Here is a 27,647-nt window from a genome sequence, read left to right as displayed (position 1 = left end):
TTGGGTTTATTTAAAACCAAACATTAAAAAAGCGAGTCTGTAAAACCAGAACAGTTATCTTACAGTAATACATCTGCTGCAGATTGCAACAAACAGTCATATCTTACACATGAACCATCTAAAATTATATACAAGTATAAATAAACCAGTATAAATTAAACTAGTTTGTCAAAGACAGCTCAATGGGGCCAATTTGCTAAAATGCCACTTGTACAGTCAAATAAAAATAAAATAGCCATTTCTTTACCAATATACTCTGGCTAAATACGATGTATCGCCTTCTTCAGCAGCCGCGTCTTAAAAACAAACATTTGGTGCATATTGCACCTCTAAAAACGGGAAAAAAAGCCATTTAAATCCCTGCATGGAGAACGTTCCCAATAAGGACTTTATCTTTGAAAGAATGTTCTATGTCCCGCTCCTCTATCTTCAGAGACACCTGGAAAGGTAGAAAGGCAATATAATTATGAGTTTCAGATAAAAGCATGCAGGAAAATCAAAGAAAACCTGTGTTAATATGTTATGTATGAGGCTTCCACTGCTGTTCTCCCCATCTAGAATACTGGTTCTCCAAATGTCATTCTGATCCAATATCTAATATTTTTGAGTCACTGACCTAGACCAAGTGTACAGATTAAAAGCCCCAACTTCACCAACTTTCTGATGTGCATACTTGTTTTGGATTAGTGACTCACCGCGGCACCGGCCAATCAGATGGCCGGATGCCGCAATCCCGGAAGACGGGCGACTGAACATGTCGCCCGTCATAGAGGTGAGCGGACGGCACGGCGGGGGCTCATTCTAAGGTTAAGTATTTCATAATGAGCTAGTATGCGATGCATACTAGCTCATTATGCGTTTCTCTTTCAGCTTGTAAAAAAAATAAAAAATTTAACTGAGTTACAACCTCTTTAAGGCAAGACAAAAACTAGGTGCATGATTTCCAAAGCTGGACTGCAAAATTTTGCAAAACTGAATTTCTATCCATTTCTCAGAAAGCTGCCCACAGACCTGCACAAATCTGTACTTTGTGTGATCGATCAACACACACAAGCCAAAAAAAGTGATCACATCAAAAGAGCAAACGGTCACCCTGATGTGCACTTATTGCCCAGCTTTAATACCACACAGAAGCATAACCCATTCACAAAGACCTCATTTTAAACATATATGATCAATGAACTGATTAATGAGTAAACTGTCAAAAGGGATGATTAGAATGCTAGCAATTACAATACAGTCAGTGTTGCAATAGTTCAACATCCTTAAAGTGGCTGTAAAGCCTAAAGTTTTCTTTTTTTTTTTTTTTACCCGAATGCATTCGGGTAAAACAAACTTTCTGCATTCAGTCCCCCATCCCCCTTATACTTACCCGAGTGATCTCGATCCAGCGATGTGCACATGAGCAGACGCTTTCTACCTCCTCAGTGGCTCAGACAGCAGTGGAAGCAATTGGCTCCCACTCCCATCCAGGCGGAGGGAGCGGACCAAGACGCATTCTGTGTCCAATGGCAAGCACACATAGCAAGCTGGCTATTGGGGGCAACTGAAGAGAGGAGTTTTGGGGCTGCTCTGTGCAAAACCATTGCACAGAGCAGGCAAATACATGTTGGAAAGTGCTAGGGTTTTAAAATATCACTTTATTTGGATTTCATAATTTGTCATACAAGGGAAAAAAACGAAAAAAAACAAAAATTATGAAGGTAACAATCTATATATAAAAATATTTGCTCTTTTTTCACAAAAGCTAAAGAGCAGAAAACTATGGCTGAGCCAGATGCAAGATCTCACTACTGTACACTGCACTAGGGTAAGATTGGGTCAAAATATCGCCTGTGTACATCAATTATTGAACAGTATAGTCTAAAGCATTTATTAGTTTACCTTTGTAAGGCGAGCCTCCTTAGATTTTTTAAGACCCACAATGCCCCTTGTTTCCAGAAGCTGGCAGAGGGAGAGACATTCTGACTGGCCCACTGCAGGCATCTGCTGCTTCCGGCAAACTTTGCTGTATGTCTCATGAAGCTGGAAAAACAGAACCAAATAAATGTCAGCCTAAGCACACCAACACAGTAGTAATTACAGGCAAGTAAACAGATTCTCTGTGCGGCTTACTTTTCCTAAAGTGACTTCCTTGATCTTGCTTTGCTGGGTTAGTAACAGGAGAGAGCACACAACAAGCTTCTGCTGCAATGGGAAAGAATCCTCCCCTCCCGCACCAGATGTCATTTTGTCTCCATACACATCAGATATAACACGTGAAATGTGGGGCAGGCTGACCTTCTTTGGAACAGGCGTAGATGCAGCTTCTTTACTTGGAGATGGACCTGGGAGGTAAAGTGAGAAAATGGTATTAAATCTAAATGTAAAACCCATGCATGGACAGATATACAATGTATTCTACTTCCCACAATAAATTTCACATCGTTTAAACTAAGCAAGAATGGCACTAAGAGCAGGAAACGTACGCTCAGATTTTGAAGTTGGCAGGATGCCAATATACAATGGGCTCATCTAAAAAGCAGACAGTAATAGGGAACACCCTGGGTCTGACCAGCTTCAAAATTGAGCCATGCAGGTCTGTGCCCACCCCAGCAATGCATCACATTATTCATCCATGAGACTGTCATTTTCTAGGAACTCCATTGCAGGGTTTTTCCTGACACTAGGGTTAAAGTATAGGGTTAGTTCAGAAATCCAGGCATTGGTTTTTTCCAGTTGAGCAGAGGGAAGGGTTAACTTGAGGTTTTATTGCCACCAGTTGGGAGATTTCTCCTAATGTCCTATTGTCTTAGGTTTTAGAACCTGAAGAGGAGAAATTCAGGTAACATGGATACCATGCTGTAAAAGTTAGTCTGCCAAGGAACTGGCAATTTGTTTCAGCCTCTGTTGTGGACAACAAATGTAAATGGGCAGTTTCGTCCTAGAAGCATTATGACAAGCAGAGCAAAGACAAAAAGCAGAACAGCACTCATACAGGCACTGACTGAGGACCACACGGGAAATAGACAATATCCTGTCCACTGACCAGGCCCCCCCAATACCGAGCAGAGATAAACATCTACTTACATTCAGATAGAGGCTTTAGGACAGTCTGGCTCCTTACATCCGACTCCACTATTTCTACTGCTCGCCTGGAAATAGGAAATACACTTATTGCATGTAAACACTAGAAACCTAAAGCATCAATGGGTCAGTAACACATGGATTCACATCTAAATATACAACCCAAACACAATGGATCCAAGGATCCTGACAGATTGACTATTGTTACAGAAAGTTGTATAAAAAGATATGTACAAACATTTTCACGTCAGACTTCAAAAACCGTAAATAGGACTTCAATGACTATGAAACCGAATAGGAGGAAAGGAGAATAAAATGTCAAATTAGAGACAGGATTTTCCTCTACTAAAAAGTTGATTGTTGATTTTTATAAATAGGATGTCGGACTTTGTTATGAACTTGTACAAAACAAGCAATGGGTAAACAAATATAAATTACCTGCAGATATCCAGGGCCTTGCGGGCATCTCCAGAGACTGCGGACACCTTCCTGGCACAAAACTGAATTGCTGCATTATCTAGAACCTGGTCCCCAGACACCTTCAGACAAAAGAGAGGGACAGATTATAGAACCAATGTCATAAAAAACAATTACACAATTTTCCTCATTGTGATACTTCAAGCTTAAACATGACAAGCAGAATGAAGAAAGGCTTGTTAAAAAAGGAGAATCACTGCAGCCATAATCCACCAAAAATGAATATGGGTTATTCACTAGATTCCAACATTACCACATACCAAAAAAATAAAAATATATAGTTTAGAGTGGGTGTAAAACCCCTAATGCCGTATGACATTCTTCAGTGACAGATGAAAGGTTGAGCCTAATTGAAATTGAAATTATTTTATTCCTTTATAATCCTGTGCAAAAAAAAAAAGTAGTGCAGAAAATGCCTTTTCCTACCCTCCCACTCACTATGCCAAATTATGGTCACACTCCTCAGCTCATAGTGCTCAGACTTGTATTGTTAGGAAGGTAGGGAGATGCATCCGCCTGGCCTAGTTGCTGAGAGCACCCAGCTCCCATTGGACAGCACAGTTCTATTTGGAGTCACTGTACCAACAGGAAAGTGGAGGTCAGGTATAAGTTAATACAATGTCTGTGTATCATCTTGACATGACCAGTTAGGATTACAACTAGAGTTTTATAGTGGGAAAACTTTAAGTGTATCCTGTATCTTTTTTTTTTTTTTTTTTTTTTTAACCAAAAAAAAACTAAATAAGGACCGTGCTAATCTCACTAAATAAAAGCAAAGGGGGTTAGGGATTAACTGATTTACTGTAACAGGAGAGAAGGCATTACATTTACATTGTAAGAAAAAGCTTCATACATTTTAATTTTTAAAAAGTACCAAGCAGAGCATGTGCAGGATCAACACGTTCCTTCATCTGGGCAGATATTAGATGTATAGTAGGTGCATGCGAGCCTGACATCTAGTGGAGGTAGAAGGAAATGCTTTCTGCCAGTTTCTGGACTTTGAACACAGGGCTCTACTAACCCTAATTTCTTTTCCCCGTCCCAAGGTGGAGCTTTGTTTTAGGACCATAACATTTTTTTAAACAGTTTAGTTTTTAAAGTTTCTGTAGCACTCGAGATAAGTTCACCACAATAGAGACATTGCAAGCAAGCAATTTCCACACCCAATAAATACATTTTAAATTAGTTGTAAAGGCTCAAGGTTTTTTTTACCTTTAATGTATTATGGTAAAAAACCTTCTGGATGCAGCTTCCCCTCTCAGACCCTCTTAATCCGATCCAGCGACCTGAATGAAAGCAGCGGCTCTCCCTCTCCTCTTTAGCTCATACAGCAGCAGGAGCCATTGGCTCCTGTTGCTGTCAAACACACCCAGTGAGCCAATGAGGAGAAGGCAGGGGTGGTTCCAACCCGCAGTGTGTGAATGGACACAGTGTAACAAGGGAGTAAGCCTATACAAGCGCCAGAGGGGAATCCAAAACAAAGGATCAGGATTGCTCTGTGCAAAGCCATTGCACAGAATAGGCAAACAAAAAAAAATTAAAAATCTGCACTCTCTCTATAGCTCTCTTTTAGAGTCAGTTTAACATGATCACTGTTAGTACAAATTTTTGAAAAAAAAACATTTATCTCAAATTTAAAATGATGCCTTGGCGAGAAGAATCAGAAAATATCTACATTATAGGCCAGCAAACATACCTGTGTCAGCCTGTCTTGTAGTATAGTGGCGATCTGATCCTTTGTATATGGAGAGAAATTGAGCAATTGAGGTTTGCAATTAGGACGAGCCTGAAGCCTGGGCAAGATACGGTCTGTCAAATCCAGAGCATTTGCGATTCCTAAATAGAGGAAATTATTAAGACGAGGTAATTCATCTGGAAAATTATATATTCTGCAGCATGCAAGCAAACAGACCGTTTACTGGCTATACATCCATATCAATTCCTAACAGACACAGTTTAAACTTTACAACTCACCAATGAGCACAACTCTGGAATTTGGGAGCCAGGGCCATTCAAACACTGTGTACAGCACATCCTGCCCTTTGCTGTCCAACTGATCCATCTCATCTAGCACAAGAAGTCTGCAAGAGGAGAAAACCGGTTTCAAATTTTATGTAAATACCACAAGTACGACTTAAGGAGTTCTGCAAGGGAATACAGGGCAAAGTAACTAGTTCTTTCATTAAAGTGTTTTATATTAACACTGCCAAGCAGAAATAAGGGTGTTAGTGCCATGTAAAATACCAACATTTTTGAAAGCCCAAATGCAAACTAATGCAGGAAATTCCCTGTAGGCTCTTCATACTATGAATTCTCAAAACACCCAGCTTAAAGAGCTCAGCTAGGTGATTGCCAGACCATTATTCTTGATCTTTATGGATAGTTTACAGACGGGTATGGTGCCAGCTGATTGGAAAAAGCCAACATGGTACCAATATTTAAAAAGGGGCCGAGATATATCCCGGGTAACTATAGGCCGGTCAGCAAGATTTTGGAGGGGATGTTAAGAGACCACATACAAGACTTTAGTAATGAAAACGGTATTATTCGTATTAGTTCATGGATTCAGGAAAAATAGTTCTTGCCAGACCAATCTTAGCCTACGATGAAGCGAGTTGCCATCTAGATAAGGGAAAGCCTGTGGATGTGGTGTATCTGGACTTTGCAAAGGCCTTTGACACCGTTCCCCACAAACGCTTACTGTACAAACTAAGGAAGGTAGGTATGGACCATAAGGTGAGTACCTGGATAGAGAACTGGCTCCAGGGGAGAGTCCAGAAGGTGATGATTAATGGGGAGTACACGGATTGGGCGGGTGTGGAAAGTGGGGTCCCCTAAGGTTCTGTCCTGGGGCCAATCCTGTTTAATTTATTCATAAATGATCTAGAGGAGGGGATATCTAGTACAATCTCAGTATTTGCGGATGATACTAAACTAAGCATGCCAATAACTTCTATACAGGATGTGGAAACCTTACAAGCAGACCTGAACAAAATAATGGGGTGGGCAACTACATGGCAGATGAGGTTTAATGTTGAAAAATCTAAAGTAGTGCACTTCGGCATCAGAAACACGAAAGCAAGCTACTCACTGGGGGGGGGGGGGGGGGAACCTCTGGGTGATTCTAAGATGGAAAAGGACCTGGGGGGGGTACTAGTGGACAACAGGCTTGACAGTGGCATGCAATGCCAAGCTGCCGCAAAGCCAACAGAATACTGGCATGTAAAAAAAGAGGGGATTCACTCCAGAAATAGAGATTATTCTCCCACTCTACAAGACTCTAGTCCGGCCACATCTGGAGTATGCTGTCCAGTTCTGGGCACCGGTCCTCAGGAAGGATGTGCTGGAACTGGAGAAAGTCCAGAGAAGGGCAATAAAAATAATTAGGGGAATGGAGGACATCAGCTATGAGGATAGACTACAAGCATTGAACTTATTCTCTCTGGAGAAGAGACGACTGAGGGGGGATATGATATCAATGTACAAATACTGTACTGGCGACCCTAGCATAAGGAACAAACTAGTCAGAGAAAGGGAATACAATAAGACACATGGCCACTAACTAAAATACGTAAGGGGTTGTAAAAAACTATTGAAAGTTAATACGTAAGGGGTTCTTTACTGTCAGAGCGGTAAGGATGTGGAATTCTCTTCCACAAGCAGTCATATCAGCAGGGAGCATCGATAGTTTCAAAAAACTATTAGATGGGCACTTTTAAGACCATAACATAAAGGGGTATACAATGTACGGTTAACAGCAAACACACACACATCATAGGTTGAACTGGATGGAATGATGTCTTTTTCAACCTCACAACCTATAACTATGTAACCCAAAGACACAAAAAGAGGGGGCACCAAAAGTTCATACGCAAAAAATCAAACAAATGATAAATATGTTTATGCACATACATAACAGGCCCCTTGGAGGTGACCATCTTCTCCAGACTTCTGACCATATCTTTCCCAGAGGATGAAAGCTTTGATGATCCAGAGATCTCTTCTGCTATGGCTGGGAAGACTGCCAGGGAACTTCTGAGACTCATGCAGTTAATATACGCAGTCCTTGTACCCTTTAAAATCTCCTATGGCAAAAAAAAAAAAAAAAAAAAAAAAAAAAAGCATTAGAATAAGCCGAACTGGCAAGTCGGTTTTCAAGAAACTGGTTGTACTGCCACAGCATATTTTGCTCACCCTACATGGCTATCTGCATTTAATTTAAGTCAATTGAATATGACAAGGCAGAAGTATACCCCCCTCAGAATGGTTTGTGGCCCCTACTAGTAAAATACCTTGTTCTCTTGCAGCAGCTTGCTCAGACATGCAGTTTTGCCAGTTCCTGGAGCCCCAGAGATGTAAAGGCTGCCAGGCTTCTCAGAAGAAACATGTGTCTTCAGAAAGGAAAGTATGGCTGCAGTCTCTTTTTCTCGTGCCAGCAGACGTTCTGGCACAGCCGTGTTAAGTGCACATTTCGCCTTCTGATAGCAGGTCCCTGTACAAAGCAAAGAGAAAATATGCAACACAAGGTAAAATTACTAGAGAGTAATACAGAATATGCCACAGCACTAGGGGTAAGATGTATCATCCAAGATATGTCCCAATAAGACAAAATAGGGAAGAGCCATGTAGTGCCTGGCTTATACTTGTACTGAACACATCCAAAGGCCTGGAAATTTACAATAGAAATCCAGGGGCCAGAAATGACATCTGGTCATCCACTAAATACATTTTTAGGGTGCCAATAACGCAGATACCAGATAAAGCCAAGATACTCTCCAGATCACAACAGACACAGTTGATAGACATTATAGCCATGTAACTTTGTTTTGGAGTTTTAGATTGAGTAAGGCTTTACGTTAAAACTGGTTGCAATCCCTTAAATAAAAAAAGCATATTCATCGATAGTGTGTACTAGCCTCTATTCAAAGTATGTAGTGTGATTTCTGTCATTCCTCTGCTATCTGAGTCACTTGTATTAGTCTTTGACCACACCAAGAAATCCCATGGAAGGACCTGACCCTCCCCCTCCAGTTTACAGCATGTGGTTGGCAACCTCAGCTGTGCATGTTTTACTATGAGACTGTGGAGGAGGGTGTGTCCTCTCCTTGCATTCAGGTCTCAGATTACACTTAGCTCTCCTTTCTGTGCAGTGTTTAACATCAGGTCCCCACCCCGACTTCTACATCTGAGAAATGTAAACTGTATGCATTGGGAGCTTATAGAGGAGAGAGAGGGCTGCACATAAACAGGTTCAACTTATGTAGGAGGATTTGCATCTCAATCACCTAAAACTAGTAACTTCAGTTGGTGTATGCAAGGGTTTACAAGCACTAAGTGCTCAAGTCCAAGCTAATCAGCCTTGGGGAGCAGCTTCCATCTGGAAAGCAAAGCTAGGATACAGCCATCTACAAGAGTGACCGTTGAACAATTTAATTCACTTTTATATTTTTTTTGTAAATGAAGTTGGGACATACTACAAAAATATCAATGCAAAACAAAGTTCAAAGCTGTGGTTTGGAGGTATTGAAGTCCACTCTGGACTGACTCGTGTCCTCACCTTCCTGCTTGAACAGACGTGTACATACACTCTTCCTCTCCTGTGGGCCGCGGTGGGAAATACTGGATGGCGTTTCCTGACCTCTTCTTTGAGGGGATGAAAAAGTATCCTGAGCCTTCTTACTGGGGGACAATGGAGTTGCAGCCGCCTGGTTCTCATCAAAAATTAAACGCCTCCCCTTGGCAGGGCTAAGGGGTCCATTCTCATTGCGACTTTGTTTGGGAGGAGAGCAGCGGAGTGACTGGGGAATGTTGCAGAGATTATCATCACCTAAAAAAGCGAGACAAGATGGTGAATGGCTTCCCAAAAAAGACCGCAAACACAACTCAAGACAAACAAGCATGGTTTTTACCTAGTCTCTTCCGCGGACTGAGAGGTAGTTCCTTACAGACAGGCGAGGGTGTCACAGAACCAGCTTCTGATTTAGCCCGGGCCCGCAGCTCTGCTTTGACTCCAGTCTTGGCAGTCTTTTTCTTGGGGAACTGAATGGAGCTCTGAGATTGGGACCTGGTGCTTGGCATGGCTACAAGACAAAATGCTACTTTAGAACCAAGCTCAAAAAAAAAATTTTGTTTAATAAGATTAAAATTACACTATCATTCCATATGTGAGCTGTTAGGCCACGTCCACAAAGGTGCCTGTGTTTCTGAAGCCAGAGTGAGAAGAGTTTGCATACAGACGCCTGTATAAATCAATAACTGTATCTGCATGCCTGTCATTGCACTCCCCCTAGATTTGCAAGTGTACAAAGACATAGATCAGTCCTGGACTGCTCATCCATCCGTTTTAGGTATAGAGGAGAAAAAAAAAAAAAGCGAGACATCCGTATTTCCGTGCTTTTTTTTTTTTAAGCATTTTGCATAAGAGTTTTAAAACCCATTAAATCTGAACATGAAAAGATTAGGCCTAGCCCTTCTTTAATAAAATATGGGTTAACAACCAGACATTATATATATAAAAAAAAAAAATTAAATCCACGCTAATGGTGAAAAATTACAAAAAACAGCTGCTGAACTCAATGCCCTGACACCTGACCAAAAAAAGAAACCAAAATACAAAAAAAAAAAAAGAAGTGCAAAAAAGTGCAGCGCTAAGATATAAAAATAACCATGCAATTAACACACACACATTATATATATATATATATATATATATATATATATATATATACACACACATACATATACACACACATACATACATACACATATATATATCTTGCGATTCCAGGAAATTTGATAGATCTGTTGTCCCAAAAGATTTGATAGATATTCCTAGATGATCGGTTAGGATGAGGATTCCCACTTGCAGTGCTAGTAAAAAGCAAGACCGGAGTGGATGTCACCAGCTAAACCTCATGCTGCGCTTACCAGAAATTGTGTGACCCCCCCTAGCTAAGAGTGGTCAATCTGCACTTCATTTACAAAAACAAAGCAAATGCTCTAGATTGTTGAATATCCTTGCGTATATGATAAAACACGTAGGGCAGAGCCACGTGCACACGCTACCTCGCATGCACGAATGATGGTCGGCCATCCTACTTTCTAGAGGAAAAGGATCTCTTGTTTCACATGCTTTTGACATTTCTACCTATGCGAACATTTTTGGCTTTTTTTTTTAATAAAAAAAAAATAATCACACTAACACTCACATGGGTAGAAATGTCAAAAGCATGTAAAATGGCAAGAGATTCTTTTTCTCCAGAAAATAAGATGGCCGATCATTTGTGCATGCATGGTAGCTTGTGAGTGTGGCTCCGCCCTACGCATTCTCATAGGACATTCTATACGCGAGGGTATATCTATAAAATCTTGTAAGACTAAATATGCATCAAGTTTGCTGGAATCACAAATTATACATTACATTTTTTTTTTCTTTTTAGCGCTGCACAGTATTTTGTACATTTCTTTTTAACTCAATGCCCCCCTGACATTTTGACATTAGTATACACTTTAGAAAAAAATTATTTCCTCAAAATTAGATCTAGGTTTTGAAAATGAATGGCAATACTTAACACTAGAGGTACTGCATAAACATGGAGGAAGGATTGGCAACCAAGTTTCATTGCCATTTACCTTTAGCAAGGAGGTCTAAAAAGGAAAAATGCTACTGACAGCACCCCTTCACTTCACCAATCCCCCTGTAACAGTCACAACGGTGCTCAATATTAGTTCAGAGCCCAAAGCTCTTGCTGCTCTAATGAGCATGGCCTTCCCATTAACGATAACGAGCTTCAGGGAAGCTTCAGATTAAGTCATCAACAGGGAGCAGTTATAGCTTAATGAATGAGACAGCCGGATAGCACACAGGTTAACAAGTTTAATCAGTGTGTTACAAAACAGCCTGCAAGATTTAACCCCTTAGAATACTTTAGATGAAGTGATAAAAATACTACTCTAAAAAGGAAGGGAAAGTATAGGTGGTCACTATCATGGATTGTAAATACAACTCTTCCTCTGTTGGTCAGGGCGTGACAATTTGCTTTGAATCTAGGAGCCAGCAAAAAAAAAAAAAAAAAAGTTGGAGCCAGTTTTTTTTTTTTCTTAAACAAAGCTTTATTTTCTGTTCAGAGTATAAAATGGCAGAATAAAATAAAAGTTAAAAATTACTAATACTTAACCTGTCGGTCCCATGATGCAGGCAATTATAATTAATGGCTTTTATAAAAAAAAAAAAAAAAAAAAAAAAAAAAAAGACAATCGTCACATTCAGTAACAATGCTACTGAAGGAGACATACGTTTGTACGTTGGGGGGGGGGCAATAGCCTCAAAAAAAAAAAAAAAAAAACACCACTTATGTTTTGTTTTTTTTGGAGGGGGGGGGGTGGATGTGTGCTTGGGTGTAACTTTAATTTTTTTTCCAATTAAAAAAATTTAACTTTTTTTTTTTTTTTTTTTTTTTTAATTACATCCATTCAGATATTCCCCTCATATTGCACAGCTGCTTTGTTGGTGTAACAAATAGGTGTGTAGACTTCCACCCCACCACCTTATACCAGAGTGCAAACTAGGAAGGGCAGCACTTGGCCCAATCAATGGCCCTGTATGCACATGTGCCAGCAAGAAACAGTGAAGCAGCTTCCATATAGGTCAATGTGTATTCACTGTAGGATACCACAAATTACGCACAGCGTTGCACAGCACACGTGGTGCAATACTATGATGAAATGGGTTGAACGAAGGTCCCAAAATGACTAGAGATAGCAAGAGATGACTGAATCGACCAAACTCTTCTGCAGGTCGAGATGTCTCCATAGATAAAATAAAATTTGGTTCCCTCTCTGCATAGGGTCAGATAAAGCCATTCCCCACAAAAGACAAGCCTTGCTGTTTACCAAAACCAGCGGATTACTATCTGATGGGGGCTGTGTGCACACAGGATAAAAAGCTGTGCGGGGGGGGGGGGGGGCTTATTAGGGAAACATCTAGTGAAAAAACAAACATTCAGGACAGCATAAAGAACTACTGCCAGGGCAAGGAAGAAACCTCACCCTAAGCTTTGGTAAAGTCAAATAAAATTCATGGCACCACGATTAAACTGTTAACAGAAATACATGATATATGTATAGCCAGGTTGATTGTTTTTGGAAGAGTAGGAAAGGATTAAAATCTGTAAAAATGTTCTGCTGTCTAGCAACAGGGAGTATGTTAATGGGGAAATTTTCTTTCACTTCCTGTCCCTGGGACGAAACAGGAAGTTAGAGGAAATCCCTCAACACGAGGACAACTCCCCTAAGACAGTTGTCCCCATTTGAAGATTTCACCTCGCCTCAAACACCAACATTTTGGATTTCCCATTACTTTCTGAATGAAAAAGGAAATTACACCAATTTCTATGGGGTCTATTCTTATTAACCATTTGACCGCAGAAGGTTATACCCCCTTCACGACCAGGCTATATTTGGGATACGGCACTGCATTACATTAACTGACAGTTGCATGGTCGTGCAACACTATACCAAAATAAAAATGTATTTCCTTGTTTTCCCTCACAAATAGAACTTGCTTTTGGTGGTATTTGATCACCTCTGAGGTTTTTAATTTTTTGTTCTATAAACAAAAAAGACCCATCATTCTGAAAAAAAAAAAAAAAAAAAAAAAAAAAAAAAAGCCAAAACACAATATTTACTTTCTCCTATAAAAACATCCAAAAAAAAAAAATCACATTTATTCAATTTAGGGCAAAATGTATTCTGCTAAGGCCGAAACAACTAATAGATTAATCGACAACTGATGAAAATAGTTGTCAATTGTTCACATAATCAATTAGTTGGTCAGCCCATTAGGTGGCCAAAAGTAAACTTTTGCGATGCATACTAGCTCATTATGCCTTTACAGTTTTTTTTTTTCCAAATTTTTTAAACAGGTTTACTTCCTCTAACCACCTCCCACCCGGGCCATAGTAGATATACGGCCGGGTGGGAGTCTCGTTCTGAATGGACGTTCCGGAACGTCCTTCAGAAGGAGAGAGATTGCGCCGCCGCGGGCACGCGCAGCGGCGCGATCTCGATGTGCTTGTGTCCCTAGGACACAGAGCAACAAGACTCGGCAGGAGGGCCCTGTGATTGGCCCTCCTGATCACATGACGGCTGTGACCAATCACAGCCGTCATGTAATGTCAATACAGCCGTTGTAACGGCTTCGATCTCTTCTCACTGACAGATCCTGTCAGTGAGGAGAAGATCAGAGAATCGATACTGGAGCTGGGGGGGTTGGGGGGGGGGGGGGGGGAATCAGTGAGTATTTCTAAATACTCACTGATCACAGGGGGGGTCTGTGCTGGTAATCAGATGATTGATTACCAGTGCAGCCCTGGGGGGAGGGGATGCCACTAGAGCCACCAGGGATGCCCATCCATGACCACCAGAGATGCCCACCATGGCCACCAGGGATGGCAAACAGGGCTCAGAGAGCCTGCCAGTGGTGCCCCCCTATCAGTGCTGCCCACCAATGCCATCTATCAGTGCTGCCCACCAGTGCCCGTTATTGCCATCTATCAGTGCCACCCACCAGTGCCCATTATTGCCCATCAGTGCTATCAGTGCCACATATCAGTGCCCATCAGTGCTGCATATCAGTGCATCAGTGCTGCATATCAGTGCCACCCCATCAGTGCCTGTCAGTGCGGCGTCATCAGTGCAGGAAAAAAACGTATCTATTTACAAAATTTTATAACCTAAACAAAAAAACTTTTTTTTTTTTTTTCAAACTTTTCGGTCTTTTTTTATTTGTGCACCAAAAAAGAAAAAACCTGGCGGTGATCAAATACCACCAAAAGAAAGCTCTATTTGTGGGGAAAAAATGACATAAATTTGGTTTAGGTACAGTGTTGCATGACCGCGCAATTGTCATTCAAAATGCAACAGCGCTAAAAGCTGAAAATTGGTCTGGGAAAGAAGGGGGTTTAAGTGCCCTGTATTGAGGTGGTTAATAGCCCAGCAGTTGGGGGGGGGGGGGAAGGAGTGGGGGGAGTGAACTTCTGAGTGATCTCATCACGGCTAGGTCTCTAGGAAGTGTCAAACAGGTACACCCCCCCCCCCCAAAAGGTGCTAAATGTGGCACTGGAGGGGGATTGCTTCCGCTTTTGAATGGAACTCCGCTTTAAGTTACTTACATGTATTTTCAGTGGGTTTGCATGCACTTGTGACGCAAAAAAAAAAAATGCAGCATGCTGTACATTTTTTTTTTTTTAAACTCACAAAAGCGCTGCAATGGTGTAAGCCAGGCTCACCGGAATGCTTTCACTTTTTTACATTCGCACAGCGTTTGCATCTGGGGTCAACAAGACCCTTAATGCTACAGGAGTCTTAAAACTCATCACCTTTGTGAGCCTAACCCTTCCCTCTCCCCAACCCTATACAAAACTAATAATACAGGTTACTGCCTAGAGATAACCTTTGACAATAAATACAAAATCTTCAATATGGCAGCTGTAGCCATCTTACTCCAAACCACTGAACAAGGATAAAAAATAAAGAGGAGGGGGGGGGGGGTCACAGATCAATTCCAGGTCTCCCCCCCCCATCACCCCCATTTTTACTTCCTCTGCCTTTCAACCTCTATCACCACTATTCTCACTACTAAAAAAAAAACACCCCCACACACACTAGAAAAACTAAAAATGTATGAATGCATGCACTTTTATATTTAAAAATGTATTGTAACCTAAATCCACTACAGCCTCCCCTCTGAATGTATATTGGACCCCTCTGCACTATGCTCTCTCACAGATATAACACACACAGTAAACCAACAATACTTCCACACACTCCCTTCAGATATATATTAATAAGAAGAATAAATAGAAAATAATTTACATACCTGAGCAATGGATAAAGCGATGATAAATGTCTCCTCTCTGAAGTCCAGCTGCAGACTGCACTCTCCCCGCCAAACTCAACCAGCTGGTTAAAGCGCGCGCTCGGAATCTCGCGCCAAATTCTCCAATTGGATGAGGTTCCACACTAAGCTCTTTCTGATTCGTCCAACAAGCAAGCTGCTTTGGTTAGCGCCGAATTCCTTCCCCCAACAACAGTGCTGACGTCGACATCCCGCCTTTATTGTTCTTTTCCAATAAAAAACCTAATAGAGGCGAGGGCGGGGACCAACCCATGTGTTTATGCAGCACCAATGACATGCCCGTAATGACTTGTCGCCAGTATAGTGTGCGGCCATGTTCGCGGTGGGATATAATAGTGCAACAGTACGTTGGCGGTTTTTTCCCCCAGATAATGATAAATAAACGGTTTGGAACAGGGGTTGTAGTATTCATTTTAAATCGTTATGTTTGACAAGTCTCTTCCTGTGGTTTGAGTTCCTCCTTGTAATTTGCATTGATTTTAACGTTAATAGTGTAGTAGAATAAGGAATTGCTCCTCTATAATAAAAAATACAGCAAAGGCACCTTTAGAAGTGTTATTTTTAGTAATGGCAACCAAAAAACAGTTACTTATAAATAGTTGTAGGCTTTTTTTATTGCATGATAAGGTTTTCTTTACCCCACCATTTGTCTCTTGGTGGCCATTTTTACTTAACCACTTAAGCCCTGGAAGATTTTACCCCCTTCCTGACCAGGGCCTATTTTGCGATTTGGCACTGCGTGACTTTAACAGACAATTGCCCGGTCGTGTGATGCTTGTACCCAAATGAAATTGACGTGCTTTTTTTCCCCACAAACAGAGCTTTCTTTTGGTGGTATTTGATCACCTGTGCGATTTTTTGATCATGCGCTATAAACAAAAAAAGAGCGTCAATTTTGCAAAAATAACAATATTTTTTACATTTTTTTTAAATGAAATTCCCCAAAAAAAAATGTAAAAATCAAAATTGTTTAACTTTTTCGGCCAATTCGTTTTATGCTACCTATGTTTGGTAAAAAAAAAAATTCGCAAAAAGCGTATTTTGATTGGTTTGCGCAAAAGTTATCGCGTTTACTAACAAAGGGAAAGATCTTTGTTTTTTTTTTTTTAACGCGTAACGGCGGCGATCTGCGATTTTGTTTGCGGTACTGCGACATTGCGGCAGACAGATCGGACCCTTGACTGACCTTTTTGACACTTTTGGGGTTACCAGTGACATTACTACAGTAATCAGTGCTATACATATGCACTGTTACTGTAAAATTACACTGGTAGTGAAGGGGTTAACTTTATTTGAGAGGGAGGGGTTAAGTGTGTCCCTAGGGGCGTGATTCTTACTGTGATTGGCTGTGGCTTGAAGTGTAGGAACATAGTAGAACCGTATGATCACTATTCCTACACAGGGGAGAATGACAGGCGGCTTGTTTACATCAGCCGCCTGCCTTTCTCCCTCTGCACCGACGATCACTGAGTGACCGGCGGACATCGGGTCCGCCGGTCACACGCGCGGGGGGGGGGGGGGGTCCGTGACCGCGCGCTCGCTCCCTGGACCCTCACAGGCAGAGCGACGTAGTACTACGTCGCTCTGCCTGTGAGGGGCTGACTGCCGACGTAAATAGTCGTGCGGCAGTCGGCAAGTGGTTAAGGCAGATAAATCTGTCTCACTTTACTTCCTGGAACTTTGGGTCAGCCTCCTGGAACATGTGACAGGAAATTCCCAGAATGCATCTGTAAGGGCCCTTGTCACATCACCAGTGCCTCACTCAACCAGGAAGGGGGGGTGGGGGCAGTAATGTTAAAGAGGAATTCCAGCCACGTGTGGTAAAACTAAAAGGCAGCAGCTACAAAAAATGTCAGTGGAAGGCGCAGTGCCCCATCGACGGTTCACATCTTTTCATGTTAGGAATGCGTGCACAATCACATGCTTTCCCAACACGCAGAGAAATGTACTGCATTTTAGCGGATGTGTGAATTAATTCTTAATGGTGCCCCCACGCATCGGTAACCAGGTACATTCACGTAGCACCATGCAGTGCCTCGTAATTTTACATAAGTGTGGGGACTTCTTTCCCTGCGTTTCTCACGGGTAGGGTAGCCAATTGAAATGAAAGCTGCCTTAAACACACAGCATGCACAGATGTGAATCAAAGCTAAGTGCAGCCGAAATAATAAAAAATATCAGTATAGGGGACATTAACTTACAATCAGTAGTATGTGTCCTTCATGCTAATGCCTCATCTTTTAGTTTAAATCATGGGTGTCCAACCTTTTGGCTTCTCTGGGCCACATTGAGTGTAGAGGAATTTTCTCAGGCCGCATATAAAATATATACTATAGTTAAGGTATATAAGTAATAAAATGCTGCAGCGCCCTTCCTGCACTGCCACCCCCCCCCCCCCCCCCCCAGCACTAATTTAACACAACTAGAGGATGATCTGCCTACAGTTAGTTGGAAGCCGCTGTGGCCATGCCTAAAACCTGCCTTCCTTCCTCCCCAGCAAAAAATAAATAAAAATTGTCAGGGGGCAGTGGGCCGCATTGCCTGCGGTTCCGGGCCACAGGTTGGACATGCCTGGTTTAAATCCTCCTCCGCTCATTCCCCTCCCTTGCAATCTTCTGGTATGGTGCATAATAATACTATTAAGGAGCTGTTCCAAAAGAGCCTGTTCACCCAGCTGCTTCATCCATAGAAGCGAACTACAGCTTGTATGAATGAGGCAGGATCCGAGAACGGAGGGGATGGACCGATCAATCATCTGCCTTTCCTCCATTCATAGATCACATCTTTAATAGAAGCTGTAAAACAACTTTATAAATGGAGCAGCTGGATGGAAATAGTAAGCATAGTCAAGCTCTCTTGTTCCATAGCCATGTTACCCCCACCACACTAGGAGATTGAACAGAAGGGGATTTCAACTAAAAGATGAGGAATCAGCACACGGGACACATCCTGACTGTAGGTTATGTCCCTTGTGCTGATTTTGGCTAACCAATAGATATAAGATGATTTTATATCAGCATGCAGAGTTGTGTTCAGATATGATTTTGAGTGAAATGAGGGGGAAAGGTTTGCTTTAAACCAGTAACTAACTCACAATGGCATAGGCTTAGCCATACACACCAATCAGCCATAGCATTATAATAACCCATGGAAGCATGGACTCCACTGGACCTCTGAAGGTATGCTGTGGTATCTGCCACCAAGCCATCAGTATCAGATCCTTGAAGTCCTGTAAGACGTGACGTGACGTGACGTGACGTGAGGTGGGGACTCCTTAGATTGGACTTGTTTTTCCAGCACATCCCACACATTTGGAGGCCAAGACAACACCTAAAACTTGTTTTTGCGTTCCCTAAACCAATTGTTGAATTCATTAGACCAGGCCAACTTCTTCCATTGCTTGTGGTCCAGTTCTGATGCTCATGCTCCCATTGTAGGTACTTTTGGCTATGGACACCCTGAACAGTCTCCAGCCCCATATGCAATTTGTGTTGACACCTTCATATCAGAAATTAGCATTACATTTTTCAGCAATTTGACAACCCCAGTACCTATTTGATAATCACTTTGAGTCCCCAGAGAAAAAAGTGCTATGGAAATATAACAATCTCCTTTAGATCATTCCATATTTAGGCAGGACAAGGGCTGGTCTGATTGGATAGTTTAATAGACCTTTGGCAAGTGTAACATATATGGTGAGCTTTACCCTTGTGGCTTATTTAGAATTAAAAAAAAAAAAAAAAGGTAATTGGCTACATTTAGTTATTCTGAAAAAAACCTCATACTTTACCCTAAAGACTGAGTCTCCGAAGACAAAATACTGAATGGATATAATCTGTGGTTTTTATTCAGAAACAGAGATCCAAGTTGAGCTTTGAGGCTTCCTATTCACTTGAATGAGCTAGCAACACACCATACCTAATTTTAACCCTTCTCCGTGCTAGATTTTATTTAGCTTGCATTTAAATATCTATGTTTATTACAAATGTGCTCTTTTTAAGTTCAGAGAACTCTCCACCTAGGATGTCTATCTAGCATTACAGGGACAACCAATTCACCAGAAGCTCCTGAATGTTGACCAGGAGAGGAGATTCTCCTGATGTCCAAAGCTCTTGCACCCCAACACTTTGTCTAGGACCCCTCCCCAGTCTGATAGGCTGACCTCTAAAGCCCCGTACACACGAGTAGAAATTTGGCCGGGAAATTTCGTCCGACGACCGATCTGCCGATTTTCAGCTTGTTAGTATGGTGCTTCCGACAACCAACTCCGACTTTTCGGCCAAAAAAATCCTGGTGTGCAGGCTATATAATTTTTGTCGACCGTCAAAACACGTCCGATTTTCGTCTCATTAGTACAGATTTCGATGGGGAAAAATCTTATGAGCAAGACTAGGTATACTCAGAGATGAAAGAACACAAAGAAAGCAATCCAACACATGACATCACTTCTGAAGTAGAATTCTGTCATGCGGGAAAATTCGTATGCAGTCTAGAGCACATTCCAACCAACAGACACCACTCTGGACAAAAGACGGACGACCGGTCGGCGGAAATTCATTACGTGTGTACAAGGCTTCAGTATCTTCCAATAGCACAAAAGGAAGGACTTCCCCAAATCCAGAGCTGGATTTCTTAGCCACCATGCCAGAAACAATCTGAGCTTAAAGTTCAACTAAAGGCAAAACCTTTTTTTTTTTTCGTTTTGGATAAAGCGGAGGAGGACTAAAACCCCAATCAATTTTATGGCTGTCTCTTTCTGTCAGGGAGATACATCCCCTCTATTTGTCCTGTTTATTATCATTAAAGTATAAGAAAATCCCAGATTTTGGGTTGTCCCAAGAAAAGTAATAGATGGGAAATCTTCCAATGGGGACACTCGTTCTGGTGAGCTGGGATCCCCCAAGGAATTCCCTTAATTTGCAGGGATTTCCTTTGACTTCCTTTTTGGCTAAAGGACAGGAACTGAAGATAAATGTATGCAATAAGACACCGATTCTTTCATTCATTATACTACACATAATGATCTCTGCATGGGGGAAATTTACATAAATGATATGATCCTGGACCCCAGTCAGAGATCATCTTACACAGTATGAAAGAACATTCCCTAATGGAGGAGGAAGGGGCAGGGTCCCTGTCAGACCATCTTTAGGCTGGGTTCACACATATGCAATGTGGGAACCAGTGCAAGTTTCCTGCATCGCATGTCTCGCGCAGGCAGATCACACTGCCCTATGCTGAGGGTGTCAATACAAAGCGAATGACACCCCCAAATGGGATCCCAGTGCAAACTGTGAAATAGTGCAGGAATCGGATCGTATAGGAGTGAACACCCATGCAACTCAATTCCAGTGCAGACCAAAAAAAAGGGTCCTGCACCATTTTGGTGCGAATGCGATGCAAATTCAGCCATACAATCTGTATGGCTAAATTTGCATCGCACAGACATCGTATGTGATCTGCACAGCAGCGCAGCATGAATCACATGCAAGGTCTAATATCGCAATAGAATGAACCCAGCCTCAAAGCTGTTCTGCCCAGAGCTATTAACGACTGCAGTGCTAGAAGATCAGAGACAGGAAGAGGACCAGCATCCCTGCACAGAACATTTCGACAGGATTAAGCAGCCTAGATGACATGGGACATACTTCATTACGTGCAAGTAATGTCACTAAATCGGTTAATAAAAAAAATAAAAAACTTTTACCTCAACTGAAGCTTTAAAAACAAGCCCTCATTCACTACTGTATCTATAGACAATTTGAATACATTTCCTTTTCAAAGAGCAGGTGTCAGCCTTTAATGTAAACACACAGCGGGTGTTTCTAACCTGTTTCTGCCCTTTCATATGGGCAGTTCAGCTGTTTCTAACTAGTGATTACACCAATCAAAACAGACAGCAATACATCCCTATGGGGGGGGGGGGGGGGGGGGGCGAATATACACAGACTTGCATCTGCCCATCTCTGGGGCTGTTCTAAAAAAAGTTTGCGTGCGGGTCCACTTTTACCGACCAGGAATGGGCATATATATTCGAACACAAGTCCACTTTCATCTGCTTACAAATGGGGATTATATTTATCGTTTTCATTTTTTTTTTATGGAAGAAAATCTGAATTCACATGATCACATAGGAGACATCTGTACTGTTTTGATCTGACCCAGCAGGGGAGGGGGGGGGGGGGGAGGTCGATCTAGGATCCCCTGCTGAGACTGAATGAACACCACCCTTGTAAATGGGGTCCTTTATTAACAACTGAAACCCAACTTCATTGTCTTTGTTGTGATTTTTTAGAGAGTTCCTTAACTGTACAAGCAGCTTGAGAGAGCAGTGATGTTTTGTTTTACGGCCCTTTTACTGTTTGTTAAGAATATGCAAGTACTTTAATATCCATAATTTGGGTGGCAGGTGCTCTTCAAACCTAAATACTTTTAATGCCATAATATCATGCTTCTCAATATTAACCTAATTCCAAACCCAAACACCAACCTAACCATCACATCAACCAGTTTTCCTATTCTAAAACTATACATTTTATGAAAGCAGAGACACTATATATGAAAAAAGTTGGTTCCTGAATTTGGTTTGTTGCCCAATATTTACATGTTTATGAACTCCTACATTTATGTGGATCGCCTTAAGGTTTGGTTCACACCTATGCTATTTGCTTTTGATCTGTTTCTGCGGTGCATTTTTCACATGTTTTTTTGCATTTTTTTGCTTTTTTTATTTTTGGCCAATTTGTTGTTGGGTGGATTAAAAAAACGCAAATGGCTGTAACATGGCAAAAAAAAAAAAAAAAAAAAGGACTACATGCTTTTCTGCAGCGTCTCCATTGAAGTCTATTGAACCAAAAACTCACCATTTTGCTTTTAAAAAAGTTCCTGACCCTTTCCAAAAACAGAGCGGCTGACAAAAGCATAGATAAGAACGTGTCCCATAGAAAACCATGTTAAACGGACTGTAGTGCATTTCTGCAAAAAGCATTAAAAACACACATAGGTGTGAACGGAGCCCAAGGCTCCTTTCACACTAGACGGAATCTGATCCCTGGTGAGCAGGCAGATGACTGGTCCATGTCCCTGCCGCTTATTCAGAGCGGACAGACCCAGCCCGTTCTCCTCTATGGGCCGTTGGATGTACACGGCAAACCTGTCCGTTTACACCCATCTGGCAAAGGGCACTCCTGAAACCAGAATCCACAGCAAATGAAGGGCCCCACCCAACCATTAACAACAGGGAAGCACTACCCTTCCTTATAGAAAACCTTAAGGGCCCTTTCACATACGGAGTCCGTCGGACAGACTCAGTTTTTCTCAGTGGGGGATCAATTCGCCGATCCCCCGCTGAGCAGGAGGATGACAGCTGTGTCTCCACACTATGTGCGGAGACACAGCTGTCAGGCCCAATGCATCTCTATGGGGGAATCGGATGGGAACGGACCATCTGTCTGTTCTGATCCAATCCGCTGGACGGATGGAAAATTCAAGTTAGACTTACCGGTAACTTGTTTTCCAATAGTCTTTCAGGACAGCACCTTAGAGAGATGGCTCCTCCCTCTCCTCATCAGGAAACACCCCATCCACCAGATTTTAAAAGGAGGCTTCTCCCACCATTCATCAGTTTGTAGAAGAGTACCTCCGGCCCATGCTGGAACACATAAACAGATATGGTTAATCACAGCAATACATTTTATACAATAGGGCGGGATCCTCCTGCTGTCCTGAAAGACTATTGGAAAACAAGTTACCGGTAAGTCTAACTTGAATTTTCCCTAAAACGTCTTTCAGGACAGCACCTTAGAGAGGATTATCGAGACTTACTCAATTTAGGGAGGGACCACAGCTTGCAGGACCTTTCTGCCGAAAGCCTGATCTTCAGCTGCCAAAAGGTCCAACCTATAGTGTCTTGCAAATGTAAAGTAGCTTGACCACGTAGCCGCTTTGCAGATTTGATCTGGAGTGGCACCAGCTTTCTCTGCCCATGTAGTGGCTAACGCTCTAGTAGAGTGAGCTCTGATCCCCTGCGGGGGAGACAATTTCATTTGGGAGTAAGCCTCTGAAATAGCGGATCTGAGCCATCTGGCTATTGATCCTTTTGATGCCTGGCGACCTTTTTTGTTGCCAGAGAAAAGAACAAAAAGAGAGTTTGATGATCTAAACTCTTTAGTAACCTCCAAGTAGTGTATAAGAACCCTTCTTACATCTAGGTAGTGAAAGCTTTCTTCCTTATCTCCTGATGGATTAGGACAGAAGGTAGGCAACACAATTTCTTGTGATCGGTTTCTCGTTGAAGCTACTTTTGGGAGAAACCCTGGATCCGTCTTGAGAATTATCCTATCTGGATATATGGACAAGAAAGGTTCGATAGCTGATAAAGCATGTAATTCACTGATTCTTCTTGCTGATGTTATTGCCACCAAGAAGACTGTCTTGAGGGTAAGGTTTTTTTAGTGTAACCGTTTCTAGTGGTTCAAAAGGTTCCTTTGTGAAAGCCTGAAGGACCACCGACAAATCCCATTTGGGGAATCTTCTGATAGGCACTGGTCTGGAGCGGGTAAGGGCCCTGAAGAATCTGATGATTAAAGATTCTGAAGAAATGGGCCTTTCCAAGAATACCCCCAGGGCTGTAACTTGTACCTTGAGGGTACTTACTGCCAAACCTTTTCCTGCGCCCTCCTGTAGGAACTCCAAAATTGAAGTAATACTGTCCAATTTTTGATCTTTCGATTCACACCAGGTATTATATGTCTTCCAAACTTTTGCATATATATTCCTTGTGACTTTTTTCCTACTGGAAAGTAGAGTAGCAATTAATGCGTCTGAAAATCCTTTCCTTTTCAGCAGTTGCTCCTCAGATACCAGGCGGTGAGCTTTAGCTTTTCCACTTCTGGATGATAAACTGGACCTTGAAACAGTAGGTCTTGACGAAGAGGGAGCTGAAAAGCAGGTTTTACTGATAGTTGAAGGACAGTCGAAAACCAAACCCTTTTGGGCCAATAAGGAGTGATCAGGATCACTGAGGCTCTTTCCATTTGGATTTTTCTCAACACCAATGGAATGAGCTGGAAGGGGGGGAAGGCATACCCCAACCTGAACCTCCAGGGATGTGCCAGGGAATCTACTCCCAGAGAGTTGTCGCTTCTGTGGAGTGAGAAGTAAAGTGGAAGTTTTGCGTTTTCTTTCGTTGCAAACAGATCCACCTCTGGCTTTCCCCAAGTCTTGGTTATCAACATAAAGACTTCTGGGTTCAAGCTCCATTCTGCTTCTCGGATCTTCTGCCTGCTTAAATAATCCGCCACACTGTTTAGTGTACCTTTTAGGTGGATTGCTGACAAGGAAAGTAACTGCCTTTCCGCCCATTGCAGAATTTCCGTTGCCAAAAGCTGTAGGGTTTTGCTTCTTGTGCCCCCTTGCTTGTTTAGATATGCCACTGTAGTGGCGTTGTCTGAAAGGACTTGAACATGAGTCCCCTGAAGATTTTGAGAGAAGGCAGTTAGGGCTAGGCCGACTGCCTTTAATTCCTTCCAATTTGAGGATTTTCTTGTCTCGGTCTGAGACCAAACCCCCTGTGCCAGGTTTTGGTTCCAGTGGGCTCCCCACCCCCAACTGCTGGCATCCGTTGTTAACCTCTGGTCTGCCGGGAAGGACCAGGCCAAACCCTGAGACAAGGTTATCCGATTTCTCCACCACCAAAGGGACCTCTTGACCTTGGTGGGGATTTTTACCTTTAAGTCCAAAGTCTCTGGATTGTGATCCCAGATTCTGAGGAGGAAATATTGGAGTGGTCGAAAATGCAGCCTTGCCCATTGGACAGCTGGAATTGATGCAGTCAGGTTTCCAAGGACTGACATGATCTCTCTGATCGACCACCACTGATTTGTTTGTAGCCTTGCTACCAAATTCTGTATTTTGACCTGTTTGTCTTCTGGTAGGAAGATTCTTTGTTCCACAGAGCATAACTGAAACCCTAGGAACTGAACCCGCTGAGCCGGTGTGAGATTCGATTTCTTGATGTTCACTATCCATCCCAGAGCTTCTAGATGACCTCTTGCCTTGTGCAGGTCCTCTTGAAGTTTTTCCTTTGACGGGGCAAAGAAAAGCAGGTCGTCCAGGTAAGGCACCACAGAGATTCCCTGAAGGCGGAGGGGAGCTAGACACTCTGCCATTACCTTCGTAAAAATACGAGGGGAGGATGATAGCCCGAAAGGGAGTGCTTTGAATTGGATATGGAGCATTTCCTTTCCCAGATTTACTGCCAACCTTAGGAATCTCTGTGAGCGAGGGGCAATAGGGATATGTAGGTAAGCATCCCTTAAGTCGATTGATGCCATGAAGCATCCTTTTGTTAACAGGGTTCTGACTATAAGAATTGAATCCATTCGAAACTTTTTGTACAGAACTGACCTGTTTAATGGTTTCAGATTCAGTATAAGATGAAAATCCCCCGATGGTTTCTTTATCAAAAATATGTGGGAATAAAATCCCTGATGTTGTTCCTCCACTGGAACTGGACAGACAACTCCCTGTCGCCTCAGGTCCTTTAACAGGTCCATCATAGCCAGGGCTTTTTCTGCATTTCTTGGGAGGTTTGTGACAAAGAACCTTTCGGGTGGCGTCTCTGAAAACTCTATGTTGTAGCCTTGGGACAGCATATCCAGAATGTATTGATTTTCTGTTATGGCTGCCCAATAGGGGAGGAATTCCCTCAATCTTCCTCCCACCGGCAATGTCTTGTCATTGTGTTTTGTTGGTTGACACAGGAGGATGGAAGAGAACACCTCCTTTCCCTTTGGGTTTTTGTGTCGACCAGTTTCTTCTCTTCTCCTGGGGTCTGCTATTTTGCTGAGCTTTTTGAGGTCGAAAAAGCTTCTTTGCTGCCTGTTTCTTCTTCACAGGAAAAGACTTCTTTTTGTCTGCTGTTCTATCTAGAACAGAGTCTAGCCCAGGCCCGAATAGTAGATCCCCTTGAAAAGGAAGTCCACACAGCTTATTTTTAGAAGCTGTATCTCCAGGCCATGTCTTTAACCAAAGAGCCCTTCTGGCTGAGTTGGATAAAGCTGCAGATCTTGCTGTCATCTTCACTGACTCTGCTGAAGCGTCAGCAATGAAGGCTATGGCCGTGGAGAGCGTGGAAAAGGAATCCAAAATTTCCTGTTTAGGTGAGTCTGCTGTGATGTGTGCTTTTAGCTGGCTAAGCCAGTATTCCAGATTCCTGGACACACAGGTTACTGCCATGGCAGGTTTCAGACTCCCCATGATGGATTGCCAGGATCTCTTAAGTTGCTGGTCCATCTTCTTATCCATGGGATCCCTCAGGATTCCCATGTCTTCAAATGCTAGGTCTGTTGACCTAGAAACCTGGGAGAAGGCTGCATCAATCTTTGGCATCTTATTCCAGGGAGCTCCTGGGTCTTCATCAAAAGGAAATCGCCTTTTAAAGGCTTTAGGGAAGAAGGTTTTCTTTTCCGGATCAGCCCACTCACTTATTGCATCTGAGATGGTCTGATGCACTGGGAAGATACGGCCCTTAGGCTCTTCCAAGCCTGCATACATTTTGTCATGTAGGGACAGTTCCTTCTTTTCCTCCTCTAGACCCAGGGTGATGTAAACTGCCCTCAGGAGACCATCCACTTGCTCTAAGGATAGTTTGTATTTAGTGGGCCTGCTTTGTGCCCCTCCCTCCTCTTCTTCCTCTGAATCCTCCTTGGAATGTGAGGGGGAATTATCTCCTTGGGTGGAAGGAACCCCTTCTGTCCCCACCGAAGGAACCAATTGTGAACCCTGAGAGGACAGTGAGGCTGATGGCTGACTCAGGGCAGGGTCCTGTAGGGATGACCGAAAAGATTGGATGGTAGCATCCAATTCCTTCCTCACAGATGCGACTAAATCGCCACAAACTGCAGATGCTTCTTCCTTTACTAGTGCATCAATACATCCCTGGCAAAGTGTCTTTTTCCAACTTTCCGACAACTTTGCTTTGCATGAAGGACACTTTCTCTTGAAAACAGTTTCAGAGCTTTTAGCCTGGAAGACATGAATGGGAAAACATACACATGCTTCTTAAAAGTCAGCCTGATTCTCAGGGCCACCAAAGGTGCACAGAAAGACATTTAAAGGGAAGTCCCATGTGCCCTGACAGGCCCCCAGCCACCGGGGGGAAAGTAAAAGGGATGGAGAGAGACCC

The 27,647-nt window shown here is 42.5% G+C and overlaps 1 protein-coding gene across 1 annotated transcript; it reads right to left on the bottom strand.

Moving 5' to 3' along the window:
- Positions 1–340: 340 nt before the first annotated feature.
- CDC6 (cell division cycle 6) lies at positions 341–15,547 on the bottom strand. The gene is made up of 12 exons (XM_082272334.1): positions 15,422–15,547; positions 9,453–9,623; positions 9,101–9,370; positions 7,836–8,035; positions 7,456–7,628; positions 5,518–5,624; positions 5,240–5,379; positions 3,505–3,605; positions 3,070–3,134; positions 2,116–2,327; positions 1,885–2,025; positions 341–439 (listed from the first exon to the last, which is right to left on the bottom strand). The coding sequence occupies exons 2-12, from the start codon at positions 9,619–9,621 to the stop codon at positions 353–355; spliced, it is 1,665 nt and encodes a 554-aa protein (XP_082128460.1). The 5' UTR covers positions 9,622–9,623; positions 15,422–15,547; the 3' UTR covers positions 341–352.
- Positions 15,548–27,647: the final 12,100 nt, after the last annotated feature.

Source organism: Pelophylax lessonae, assembly GCF_965119305.1.
Source record: "Pelophylax lessonae genome assembly, chromosome: 11".
NCBI lineage: Eukaryota > Metazoa > Chordata > Amphibia > Anura > Ranidae > Pelophylax > Pelophylax lessonae.
The sequence above is the reverse complement of the archived record's forward strand: the minus strand, read 5'-3'. Positions and strand labels throughout refer to the sequence as shown.